At 32.4% G+C, this 13,547-nt stretch overlaps 1 protein-coding gene across 1 annotated transcript in view; it reads right to left on the bottom strand.

Annotated features, from left to right (window-relative positions):
- Positions 1-2,038: 2,038 nt before the first annotated feature.
- The window catches only part of LOC142354906 (uncharacterized), a 33,260-nt gene continuing 21,751 nt past the window's right edge, over positions 2,039-13,547 (bottom strand). The window contains exons 5-6 of the mRNA XM_075407241.1: positions 12,841-12,976; positions 2,039-2,238 (exon numbers count right to left, since the gene is read on the bottom strand). Of these exons, the coding sequence (XP_075263356.1) occupies positions 2,039-2,238; positions 12,841-12,976 (336 nt within the window). The remainder of the gene's footprint in view (positions 2,239-12,840; positions 12,977-13,547) is intronic.

Below are 13,547 nucleotides of genomic sequence, written 5' to 3'. Positions count from 1 at the left end.
TTCAACAGAGATGAAAATCGTTTTTCTTTCCAAAATTTTATTTTTTTTTACAAAGTAGAGAGGTTAGCTCGTTTCTAGCTGTCTTTTTAAATTCTATACACCTGATCCTGAACTTTTTTGTGAACATGTTTGCATTTTGTTGGGATTAACTTCACTTTTCTGCGCCTGGAAATTAACGTGATTTATTGAATGCAGTCAAATTTTGCTAAGCTTATAGTAACTAGATTCCTGAAGAGGACTTAAAGATTGAGCTCCATTGGCTTCTTTTTGTTTTGAATTCTCAATGTAGATCAAAAATCATAAAATAGTAGTTCTGCGGAATCTGATATTTGGGCGATTGCTCAAAATTTACTCAAAAATTTAGGCGATGACATTATGTCAAGATTTTTTGCTTCCACGCTGTTTATATAAAGCATTTATTCACACTTTGAGATTTTGATCTGAGAAGAAAGACAAAAAAAAACTATTTTTAAAATTCATTATAACAGCCATTTGGGCTGTTAGCACTTGCATATTTGATCTATTATCACTTAACGTGATAATAGACGAGATTTATTGAATGCAGTAGTAAAATTAACGTGATTTGCTGAATGCAGTCAAATTTTGCTCAGCTTATAGTAACTAGATTCCTGAAGAGGACTTAAAGATTGAGCTCAATGCGCTTCTTTTTGTTTTGATTTCTCATTCGAGAACAGAAATCTTAAAATGGTAGTTCTCCGGAATCTGATATTAGAGTGATTGCCTAAACTTTTGGATCTCAAATATTGAAACACTCAGGCAATGACATTATGCTAACGTATTTTGCCTCCAAACTCCTAATATACAGCAATTATTCACATTTTAGGGATTTTGATCTGAGAAGAAGGTGCAAAAAACACCGTTTTTGGAATTCATTACCACTGCTATTTCGGCTGTTGGCTCTTGCATATTTGGTCTATTATCACTTTCATTTAGAATTGCTTTAGTCTTCAAGCAATAAATTAGTCCAGTTTCTCTATTGCATTTGTTTGTACATTTTTTTTTTCGTTTTCAAAAGTTTTTAACTATTGTTTAGATTTATTAGGTTATATTGATTATTAATCAGATGTCCCAAAAAAACCAAATAAAGCAAAAAACTATTCAAGTTTCAACTTTGATGAAGTATGAAGTTGAAAAGTGTAGGTTAGAGTACTTTGCATAAATTCTGAAGATTCTTTTTGCCTGAGTATCATTATAAACGCTATTTTGTTGCTTTTGCATTCTTATTCTAATGCTAATGACTTGTTCAACTTGCCGATAGGTGTTAGTTCTTCTGTTGCAAGTACTAAATTGACAAAAAATCAGGAGGCCCTGATTTCAAAAACTTTCGAGCAAAAACTTTCCCGTCTCATAAACAACTTGATCGCAAAACAACATACAAATTTCGACAAAAGAAAATCAGACAAAAAAATCAGTCATTTCTATTGATAATTTTTGCATTTTTGGTCTGAAGTGAAACTGAAAAAAAAACAATCCCGTTGTTTACCTGGTTACAGACGACAGTAAATACACACACACACATACATATATATATATATATATATATATATATATATATATATTTATATATATATTTACATATATATATATATATATATATATATATATATATATATATATATATATATACTAGCGTCAATGCGCAATAAAAACAAGGATATTTTTTTCTCTTTTCTTCTCAGATCGAAATCCTAAAGTGTGGATGATCGCTGTATATGCACCTTGTAGATGCAAAGTATATTCATACTGCTAATTTATATAATGCCATTGCCTAAATGTTTTTGTATTCGAGACCCAAAAAAGGTTTTAAAAAACTTTGAGCAATCACCCTAATATCAGGTGCAAAAGAATTCACAATTTTCAAATTTCTTTTGTAGAATAAAAACTCTATGGGTCCTTTTCTCTCTCTGAAATATATATACAGTGCAATAACAAAAATTTAGGATTTCTTCATTTAATGTGATAGTTTTTTATGTGATACCAAGTATAGTACCTATCCACCTTAAGACATATGATCAAGTCAAGTCGTATTATCAGATACAAAGCAGCTGGACCTAGTCAAAGGAAAAAGAAACAATTTAATCCTTGAGTCGACTGGAACTAGCAAGCCGGTGGCAAAGGAAGAAGGTTTGTTGATTTTATAACCATCGACATTAAAGCCCCAATAAGAACCCCGAAACAATGGAACACGAGCCCCACAGGTGGCATTGTAGATCATACCTGAAATAAAACAGAAAGGTTACTTCAGTGCGAGTCCCAGTTTTTTAAAATTATTCTGATCTTTCACATTATAGCCCCAAATTCTTAAAAAGACCATCAACTTTACATATAAATTCCCAGATTTTCAAACAAGAGTGTTACATATACTCATGGCCAACACCATCAAAAAACTGACAAACTTTTCGAAGGTGGGCTGAAATTTATAAGCGATTTTTTGAACCCATATCAATTTCAGGTCCAGAACCATGAGCGATCTCCCTGTGGGCTCATTTCTCTGACAAAAGACAAAAACTGCAAAATCAAACGCTTACTAAATATGAGTGCTTGAATTATTTTAACCGAAATGAACGGAGACATAATATCAAAAGATGGATTTAAAATTAAGGCCTTTTCATGTTTGCAGAGAACAATTTGATAGCTTATTTTATTTCAGAGATCACTTTTACGCAAATCAAAACTGTGATTTCTTTTTAGAACTATACTCTAAGCATTTTAGGAAACAGAATCTGATTATAAAATCATTTTTCATCTCCTGTAAGATTCGATCATTACGCTGGCGTAGGGGAGAAACTTCTGGCAGCCAGCTTTGGTAAGCCACCTACGATTAGTAATCGGCAACTGAATTCATTGATCGAAAAAATGTTAAAGAATTATCATTAACATTTACAAAAAATCTTTTCTATACATTTTCACGAAGGGGTTGATGTGATAAATCACATGCACTGTCCAATCAAAATTGCACAGGCAGCATTTCCTTAGAAGCATAAATTAAACTATCAATGTTTTCGTAGCCCATATTTTGTCAAAAATTTTAGTCACATATCAATCTTTTAAGATATTCCAGAAAATCTTTTCTAAACAAGTCACGCGTCATATTATGAGCCCAGTTTAACATGTTATTGGCATGGAATCTGTTATCATGCAAGTTTTTTAAGCAGTTATGTTTGCTTTGGCTTGATGCATCAAATTTCTCATTCAGGTTTTGGTTTTTATTTTTATTTCCAGTTCCTTTTTTATTATGTATCATAGTCATTAGTAATTATTATTTAGTAATACTAGATTAGTAATTAAACTAATCTATATGTTCACCTTTATTCCCTTTCTCTTTAAAACTACCTGTACTGTTAGTTGTTTTTAATCTCAAAAATATGAATTTATCTACAACTGTACTGCAAAAATCATTTATATTGTTCGCATGAATTTTGCTGTTTATTTTGTCAGGAATTTGCAAGTTACCCGAGTAAATATAATTCTTTACATCTCTCGTCTTTTAAAGCTAAAAAAAGTCTGTGTCCTTGTAATTTAACTATTGATCTTTAGGAGAAAGCTGAATTAGATCGTAAAAGGAATCATACATTTGTACCTTGCTTAGCTCTAACAGCAGATCTTGATGCAATCGGCTTTCCGTTTACATTATTTGGTCAGAGTGTGAATATTATAAGAAGCAACATCTCTAAAATTACGTCTACGTACTCTCATAAGTATCTTAGCAGTTCTTATCAGTTTAAACCGTAGCGGCGATGTAGAGCAGTTGATTCTTTAAGGTTGTACCAAACCAGACCATCTTTTTCCAGGCCAATCTTAGGTTAGAACTAGAGATTACTCCAGGCCTCTCGTCTTAGAACAAAGTTCAGAGTAATCTCTAATTGTCTTATTTGTTCAAGTTTAATAAACCTTTTTTTAGAATTTGGTTAAATTTTTAGTCATGCTCACAATGCGAACTTCAACGTTCTATAATGTAACGAATTTTTACAATAACCCAATATAAAAATCTCAGTAGCTACACTGTTGAAAAGTTTTTAAAGCAAGTTTTAAAAAGTTTTTGTCGGTCGTCTTTTAAGTGATGACAGAGGCATGTTCTTAAATGTTTCTCTACACTCAACTATACTCAAAGACAGCTAAAATCCAATAATCATAACTGGGTCGACATTACTGCACTCAATAATTTTATGAGGTAACTCTTATGGCCTGTAAGCCACCTTGTATATATTTATGATATCAAGCTTAACAAATTCATTGAAACATTGTTCTCATATCTTAGAATCTATTTCAAAGAACTTTAAAATGAGCTCATTGCCATTCTAGAAAAATTTCATTCTATTGAGACTTGTCAGAAGATTGTTTGCAATGATGATTTATGTTTTTCGTGTCAAATTTTCAATTACCTTGTCCTCAAAATGTTCTTAAGCATAAAGAGGCATGCTTTTAATATCATGTACATTCGTATCAAAGAAATTATTCAGAAAACTGTTGCTATCAGAATACCTCACTTCCCAATTTTTTTCTTCCAATTATTCTGTGAAGCATTTCATTGGACAAGAGCTGGGATTCATACTTGTTCCAATTATGAAATGGAACAGGAAGGGAAATATGTTGCCTATAATAAAGACTATATTCGCTCTTATATTCTTCGTTACATGTATGGCAAAAATTGACATCCTGAGGATTCGGTTAACCATCCTTTAAATTTCATCTTTAAAAACTTCTTTTTGATAACGAACTCGCTTTCAATTTTAAATAAAATCTGAATAATCTGTCGAGAACGACAAAAACTCCAATGTTTCTTGAACTACTGTTGCAATTACGTGAAACAGCAATAGGTATGTGTTCATCTATTTTAAAAATTTCATATACTACCTTCTCTATTACTCGTTTAACATGACATTTGGTATCCGCATACAAAACATAATACACTTTCTGTTTTTTTGCTAGTTCTTAAAATTATTTTAGGTACCTTCTGAACAAAACTTGGTGTTTTGAGTTATACTTAAGCTGTGATTCATGCCAAAAACTTTTAGTTGTCACAGTATTAAAAAGTTTAATGCTTTCTATACTCTAAATTAATGTGCAATGTTCTTTCCAACCGGGAAAGCTTATGTTCTTGTCGTCTTTGCCAAATTTGTCAACATTACCAGTTTTGTACCCCAAAATTATACAAAACCATAAATTGAGAGTCGCTTTGGTTCTATGTCTACCTGACATAGTTTCAAAGAACTTTATTTTCTTTCGAACCATCAATATTTTTAATCAAATTATGACTAAAATTGAACACTCTATTAGCGTTCCTAATAACAAGAAAAAGCGCTGCAATACACAACTGAAGACAGTAATGGCTATGATTCGGAATTAAAATAAAATTTGTATTCAGATCATTAGGTGACTTTGTAACCTCAAATGACGGATTAAATTAAAGTTCTCTGCTGATCTTCACAATAGTAAATGCAATAACTTCAAAACTGTAACAGGGAGCATCCTATCTCTCTCACTGATAACCTGGCCAAACATTTACACCCACTGATTAGCTTGAGTCACCAACATTCCTACTTGTCTAAAAAAATTTTTCATGCTTCTTTGCGACTAGAATTTTTGTCTTAAGTGCTTGTGGCAGGTCGCTGTTAATTGCTGATGAAAAATGTATCAAGGCTTCACTCGACTAGGCTATATAAGCCTTCTGATGTCCTCTCAAATTTAAGTGATGTGTTTGTATTAATAACTATAACATGTCCTCCTTAGGTTTGAAAACCAAATTTATTATTATTATTGTCTCACAATAAACATTTCTAAAAATTATATTGAGGATCTCGGCTCTGCTGCAACTCTCCCAGCCGCCATTATTTTTTTCGTTTTTTTTGTATAATACTCACATCTGACAACCTCATCCAATGTTTGTTCAATAACTATAGTTATGATTAGATTATAAAATGCAAGATATGGAGAAGACATATATTTACATCACCTCAAAAAACAGTGAACGAAAATTCGATTTAACGCAAGATATGTTCCGACGAAAAGCTGTTTTGTAACAACAGCAATCTACAACTTGGCTGATTACGGTTCGTTTTTGTTAATATTCTCCGCTTGTGAAAACAAACAAAACAATTGGGATTGTCACCAGCTGTGCTACGCACTGGAAGTGATCCGACATAATAAATAACATTTTTTCAGTGCAGAGATAGCTGACAGATTGCCAGAAATAACTGCGATAGTTTTTGTACACTTTTAGTATAAATATAATTGAAAAGAATGAGAAGAGAACAAAACACAACAACGAAGATAAAATATTGTTTTTCTGCTATATTCTAAGATTCCTGCACTAATACTCTCAGTAACTCAGTATTTTGTATTAGTTTCAGTTAAATCAATATTATATTGACCATTTGATCCTACAGTTAGTTTAGTATTTTTAGTTATGATAATGAAAAATTCTAATGTTATCTGAGTCCTTAGCACAAGTCCAGCCACTCCAGCTCCTATTTAAACACTATGTTTTGGCATACTCCCCATTGCCACTATATCCTCCCTTCAAAGTTATCTGATGATTCTCATCGTACAACTGATGTTTATAAAACTCTTTAGTGAATTGAAAGGAAATTCAAATTTCGCACTCGCTACTTCTCAATATCCTGATCTCAATATCCTTGCTTTTTTATTTATTGAAAGTTTCAATAAACTTCTTTGAAAGTTTGCTCATGTGAAAAGTGTTGATTGATAAAGACAGAGTTAATTTTCATCTCAACTCCAACAATGATCATTGTTGCTGCGTTAATAGAAATAAAGGAGGTAGTGCAGAAAATCGATAATACAAAGACCAAAACAGATATATATCAAAAGTAGTCTTAAAAACGTTACTAAATATTAAGAAAGGCAGAACCAATAACAATCAATGCTGAACAACAAAGTAGCAACATTAGATTATTTGAATAGATTAGAAAAAAAAACTGTAGGAATAGATTAAATGGAAATTTAGAAGAACTAATTGATCCGGTAACCAAACAAGGAGGCTCGGCAATGTGCGTCTGCACATAATGTTCCAACTCCGCTCAACTACCAATTGAAGAGGAGATAAAAATTTTTCTTAAGATTCATATGTCGTTTTAAAATCAATTAGGTGAAAAAATTAACGCTGCATTAGAGGGCCGACTAGACTTGCCATTTATTAGAGTATTGACAAACATGAAAACCAAATAAAAGCAAACATTAATTACGACCAAAATTCGATGTTTGTAATAACAACTGAACTAAACAAATTAACCTGAGCAATTTCGTTAGATAATATGTGAGACCTGTCAATAAAGAGACTTGGTAACAGGTCGACAAAGAGGTTCAAATAGGGCAAAGGTCAAAAGCAAGTTTATTTTTTCAAAAACAAGCTCTTTCAAATTGATAATAAACAATACGTATCAAATCAAGTCATTGAAAAAGCTAGTTCATACCTCATATGAAGCAAATGAGACCTGTAATAATCCATAGTATTTAGACCACTACAATGAGAAAGGCAAAAACAAAAAAAATCATTTAAAATTAACAAGACAGCGTTGTCGCAACCGTTTAAAGCATAAACAATACATTGAAAATATTAAACACTTTCAACTGCAAATTGTTCAACGCCAATTGGGCCAACCATTGATGTCATAATATGGCACGGAAACAAAAAAAACTCAGAATCCAAATATATATTACTCACAGTTTTCATATAAAACTGCGTAGTAACGAAGCCAAGAAACAATTGGTTGGAAATAAAACAATTAAAAGATTGAATCTAGCTTCAAACGAAATTAGAAGCAACCTCTCCTAAAGTGATCAATCTAAAAAACGACACAATTGAGAAAAAATGACACAATTGAAAAAATAAACGATTTTTCAAAACTAAAATCGGGACAGATCATTTCATAAACAATTTTTTGAAACCACAGTGTTGAGACCACTAAAACTATGAGACAATGAAAATCAACGAAAACTTTAAATTTCCAAAAAGGATTGGACTTGTTGCTCGGTTCCTATTTGATTTTATATTGTTTTTCTTTGCAAAGAGTTTTAGTGAATAAGGTAACAAAAAGAACCACCAATACTGAAAACAGATTTCTAAATTCTAATGACGTCAATCAAAATATAACCAACATTGCGAATATAACCAACAGCCTTGTCAAAAATGAGATGAACTTACTTTTTGACGACAATTAAAACACAAAATGGGAAGTGAAGAAATAAATTTTTTACAAAAAAATAAATGATAGACATAAAAATCGTTAGCTATTAACTGAAATCAGCAAAAAGATTCAGTTAAATATCCAAAGAAGCAATTGAGGCTTTGGTTGTCAAGAATACGCAGTACGACAACAAAAAGGAGAAATTATTTTCAAGATTGTTTTTTCCTCGTTCTTTGCGTGTCAGTTGAAGATATCTTCAAAGTGATCATTTGAAAAAGGGAACAAATATCACAACCTGATATAGCAAAAGTTTAATTTTAGAGAAATTTTGTAGTAGGAAAGCAAATAAACCCTTATTGAAATGACAAAACCACAAAAAAAAGAGTTTTTCACTTGACATGGAATAGGCTGATAAATTTTGCCCGGTATCTGTTAAGGCTAAACTAAATGTGGACGGATATATTATTTTAAAAAAACGGCAAACTTCACAATTTCAGTGACATTTTCTCAAAACAATTAGATTCAAAGTCCTATGAGGCATTAGATAACAACTGAAAGCATCGGATAGGTTCGTCAATAGCTTTCAAAGAACGCAATTGAGACTTTGATTAAAGAGACGAAGTCTTGAAGCTTCAAAGGGAATGACAAATGAAGACAAAACAAATTAAATCAACTAAAGTTTACGAAACTACATTGTCAAAGCCATAAAAACTACGAGCTTTTCTATTAATACATAAAAAAATTTTTCATATGGCCGGATTTGGTTGTAATTAGGATCTGTCATTAATTGGGCCTGGATTTGAAATCATTCTCGTCAGTAATAGATATAAAATTAACAAAACTGCGTACATATTTTGAAAAAAACCGCGCCCCAATATAATCCGAATAATTATTGAATGTAAGAATTCAAGATGAGTCCAAATTGGTCACCAATTTTTCAGCGCGTCAAACAAAAAGCGCTGAATTAGTCCATTCGTTTGCTACATAAAAGATTAATCCGCAAATTAATTATTTGAATAAACCTTAAAAAATTATGCAATTGTTTAATTATTGAATTATTTTTCCTATAAACCGGCGAAGTTTGAAATTCAGGAGACTGCCATGGATAAAGAAAACATAACTAGCCCTTTTTGGAGTTTGCATGCGACAGTGGGTGTTAGTTCTGTACGTCCGGCACAATTAAACCGAGAGGGACAAAAAAAAGCACATGCGAAGCCATTTTTGATTATAAAAATCTAAAATTCAAAAAATTTAGCAAAAAAATTTATCCAAAAACTCGGATACAACCAATTGACCAGCCTCCTCTATCCCTAAATTAAAACGAATAACATTGTAATTAAACATTTTAACAAATTTTAACAAAATTGAGAAGCATTTGGTTTTAAAAAAAGTTGAAAATGAGATTAACATAGCTGACAGATTGCCAGAAAAAAGGCCGCAATAGCTTTGTGGATCTGCAGCCTCAAAACGATAGTGAAAGAAACAGACCGGAAAAAAACTGCTGAGCTGTTGTCTTTTAAGGACACATTTAAGGTATTGCTGATTCTATCAACTGCCCTTAAATACCCTTTAGTTAGAGTGACACGCATTCATTTGAATTAAAGGAAGGAAAACTCAATTTCAGAGTGGGGAAGTCTCTTTGGAGAGTGAAGTAGGTCATATGTTACCATGAACTTAATCACGCGCATGAACAAAAAAATCGCTCCACTTAGAGCAAAAAATGACCACTCACACGCAGCTCAATTAAAATTGCATGAACGAATGAACAAAAAGCAGATTTGAAGTGGTGATTGCGACGATATAGGGTCATAACAAAAAAATAGCAAAGTCCCGACATTACAATTTAACGAACTTTTACTGACTAAACGAAATACTAGACCTAAAATGGACAACGAATGGATTGCAAAGCCATTTAGAAAAAAAAGCAATGAAAAATGAAAAAAACTGTAAAAACCATAGTCAAACTGCCCCACGTGAACAAAAATCACAATCAAGAAAGCGAGTTTTTGTTCAAACACTGTTTTCTCGCTCAACTATAAAATTAGAGCAAGCAAATTTCACGCTGCAAAGCCACTTACTTTCTCCGCTCTACTTCCTCTTTCGGCGTGACCAAAATCACTACTCCAATTTGACTGCAAAAATCTTGAAAATGTATGAGCAGATCTTTTAAATTAAAGAAACCGCTCCAATACAATTCAAATTCTTTGAATTGAAGAAAATCAAGAGAAGACCAAACATAGCCTCCGCTATCGCTTTGAGGTTACTAAAACACAACGGAAGTCGGTCTATTGTTCACAAAAATTAAGACCTCGATAACTCCCTGTAAAAATGGAAAAAATAAAAAAAAATCTTTTTAATTTCATATTCTACAGTGGACGGGCTTTCTAATAATACCACTCGCATTTCTGTATGATGAATATATCGATCGGCCAAAATTGGCTGAGCAAAAAATGGATCTTTTCAACAATTGCCCCCCCTTTTGCAATGCACATACACGCATGCAACTTTCCACCCATGCACATACAATGTTAAATTGAACATAATAAAATACACCGTGGTATGGCAACTAGCCGAACCAGAATACAAAGCAAAAAGAATTTCCGACTGGTGAGGCGCATGAGAGGCTTGGCCATGAACAGCGGTCCGCAACTGCACTTAAACTAATGTTTGGCTATATAAACTGTAGGCCAATTATTATTGTGGTAAAGAATAGCACAGAAGGGGTGGCGATTTTCTATTAGGTACCAAGGGGGGGGGGGGGCAATTGTTGAAAACATCCCAAAAAATACCATTTGAGTAGATATTAAATAGTATCAAAAGCAGCCACGCTAAACAGAGAAAACACCACATGCGATCGGTGGAACTATTTCGCTGATCGGTGAGAAAGTTAAGGCTATGAAAAACTTAACGGCTTTTGCATCCCCACTAATATAAGCTAATAGTGACAAAAAGATAGGAAAAAAACCATTAAAACAGCCAGAATCAAACCAAGCAGATTCAATTTACACAGATTAAGAATAATTTGTGTAGATGTAACTTTTTAACATCAAATGGAATAAACGTAGAAGATAATGTCTATAATTTAACAAGATTTTTCACTGTGTTTTTTTACTAATACAGATGTATCAGGAACGTGAGTGAAGGCAGGTTAAATAAAAATAAAAAGGTTTACAAAAAGATATTAAATACGAACGAAAAAGTGATATGAAAAGCGATATAACATGAGTTTTTAAATCGACAATGTCTACGACCACAATTGTATCAAAATCTACAACAACACGACACGTGCTTCAATTTTATCTGCTTTACCAATAGATATTTCTGCTGGTCTTAATGCTGATCCTAATGCTGTTCATTATACTGCTGACCTTATTCTTTCAGCACTCAGATTGGAATTACCAATACTAATATTAGTGCAGTCTGGGACCAAAACTTTTTACAATTCCTCCAAAAATTTGTTTTGCTTCCTTTTGAATATCGCAGAAAGCATATCGAAAGCTGCAAATGAAGTCCGGAGCAACTTTTTCTCTTAATCCGATACTCAAACCTATTTAAGAAATATTAAAAATAGGACTAAATAGGGTTAAACATAACCGACTAAACGTCGGAAGAATTGCTCTTGAACGACTAGTGGGAGCTCTAATCAATTGCAGCCTGCTTCAGTCGGGGGGGGGGGGGGGTTAGGAAGGGGGAGCCTAAATGAGACTAAAAAGTTCAATAGTGAACTTCAAATAACAACATTAGAGGTTAACTTATACCACTATTAAGATTTAAAGTAAAAAATGACACCAGTTTCGGAGCACTTTTCATTTGACTTTTAGTATAAAATTGCCGCCAATTGAGTTCAGCTGCTTGAAATTGTGTTAGAGAGAGAACTTTAGATCACGCGAAATGCAAAAAGTCAAGGGCGTAAACGTCACTCGAAAAGTCAAAATTGTCAAGCGAAAATTTTGCATCACAAAAAAGACAAACACGTTTACAATAATTGCTATGAACTGAGTTCAAGAGCAATTAAAAAACAAGGGGTCTTATAATATGAAGATTTGTTTTCTTTGGATCTCACTCTTTCATGAGGACAATCTTCTCAACAATCTATATCTAAATCTAAAAATAGATTAAAAAAATGCAGTTTTCAGCTAAAAGAAAGCCTCTATAAAAGATTTATTTTTGAAAAATAAACAAGGAATCCACTAATTGGAAAATTTTCGAGTGTTATAACAAATTCTTCAAAAAGTTTGATTCAACAATCACAGCAGACTATTAATAAAATTTTTATACTAATTGGAAAATGAGACCAACAATAGTCAGCATATAGGTTAGATGAAATACGCCATTAAAATCGACAAAAACTTTTAAGAAGCAAAAATTATCTAATTTCAAAAAATAGAGACACCGTATTAGACTGAATGGTCAACTGAATTCAGACTGAATTTACATATATAAATATATATATATATATATATATATATATATATATATATATTTATATATATATATATATATATATATATATATATATATATATATATAAAATATTTGCTCAAATAATTGAAATCTCAAAACCTAGTCATTCTTCTTCGACAAAGAGGGGTTTCAAAAGAAGAACAGATATTAATTTGTATGGTGAGCTATAAAATAACAATCAAGTTGTGTACAAAAGGGAATTTTTACAAACCACTGGATACAGGAACGGCATCAATCACTTGATCATCATCACACTGTGACTCATTTGTGGCCATCATCCGCCCCTCTTTGTTGAGGAATACTCCTTGAAATCCACCAGTCTTTGTCATATTGATCGCAATCTCACCCTGTGAAGAACCCAGGTTTAAATCTCAGTTATGAAAATTCTCAAAAAGTATGGAGGCGGTGGGCAACAATATTGACCAAAATTTCCCAGTGAAGCACTCTGTTAAAGTCGAGGAAATTTTTTTTTCGGGAGTCGAGTAAAAGTTTTTTTAACGGGTCCAGCGTGGCTTTTCAAAGAAATTTTGGGTCGAGCATGGTTCTTTCATGTGTCCAGAAACGGCAATTTAGAAGTCCAGCCAAAAAAAATTCATCGGTCGAGCATTGTCTTTTCATGGGTCGAGCAACAGTCTTTAAAATCTTTAAAAACTATAATTTTTAAGATTTAAAATTTTTACAAGTTTTTTGAAATTTTAGATTTCTTTTCCTTTTCCTTAAATAAGTTAGCAACAACAGCACCAGTACAGCCTTGTATCGAAGCAGTGCAACCTAATACAGAGTTGGAAAAGTCCCAAAAGACTTAAGATAAATCAGATTGCGCAGCTGGACTATAATGCCACTTTAGTTGATTGAATGAAACTAGCTTGTTTTATTGTAGTGGTCTTCTTCCCATTAGCCATTATAAAAATGTGGCGT

This window comes from Convolutriloba macropyga, unplaced genomic scaffold (genome assembly GCF_964194025.1).
Source record: "Convolutriloba macropyga unplaced genomic scaffold, txConMacr16.3 SCAFFOLD_1876, whole genome shotgun sequence".
Taxonomy (NCBI): Eukaryota; Metazoa; Xenacoelomorpha; order Acoela; family Convolutidae; genus Convolutriloba; species Convolutriloba macropyga.
The sequence above is the reverse complement of the archived record's forward strand: the minus strand, read 5'-3'. Positions and strand labels throughout refer to the sequence as shown.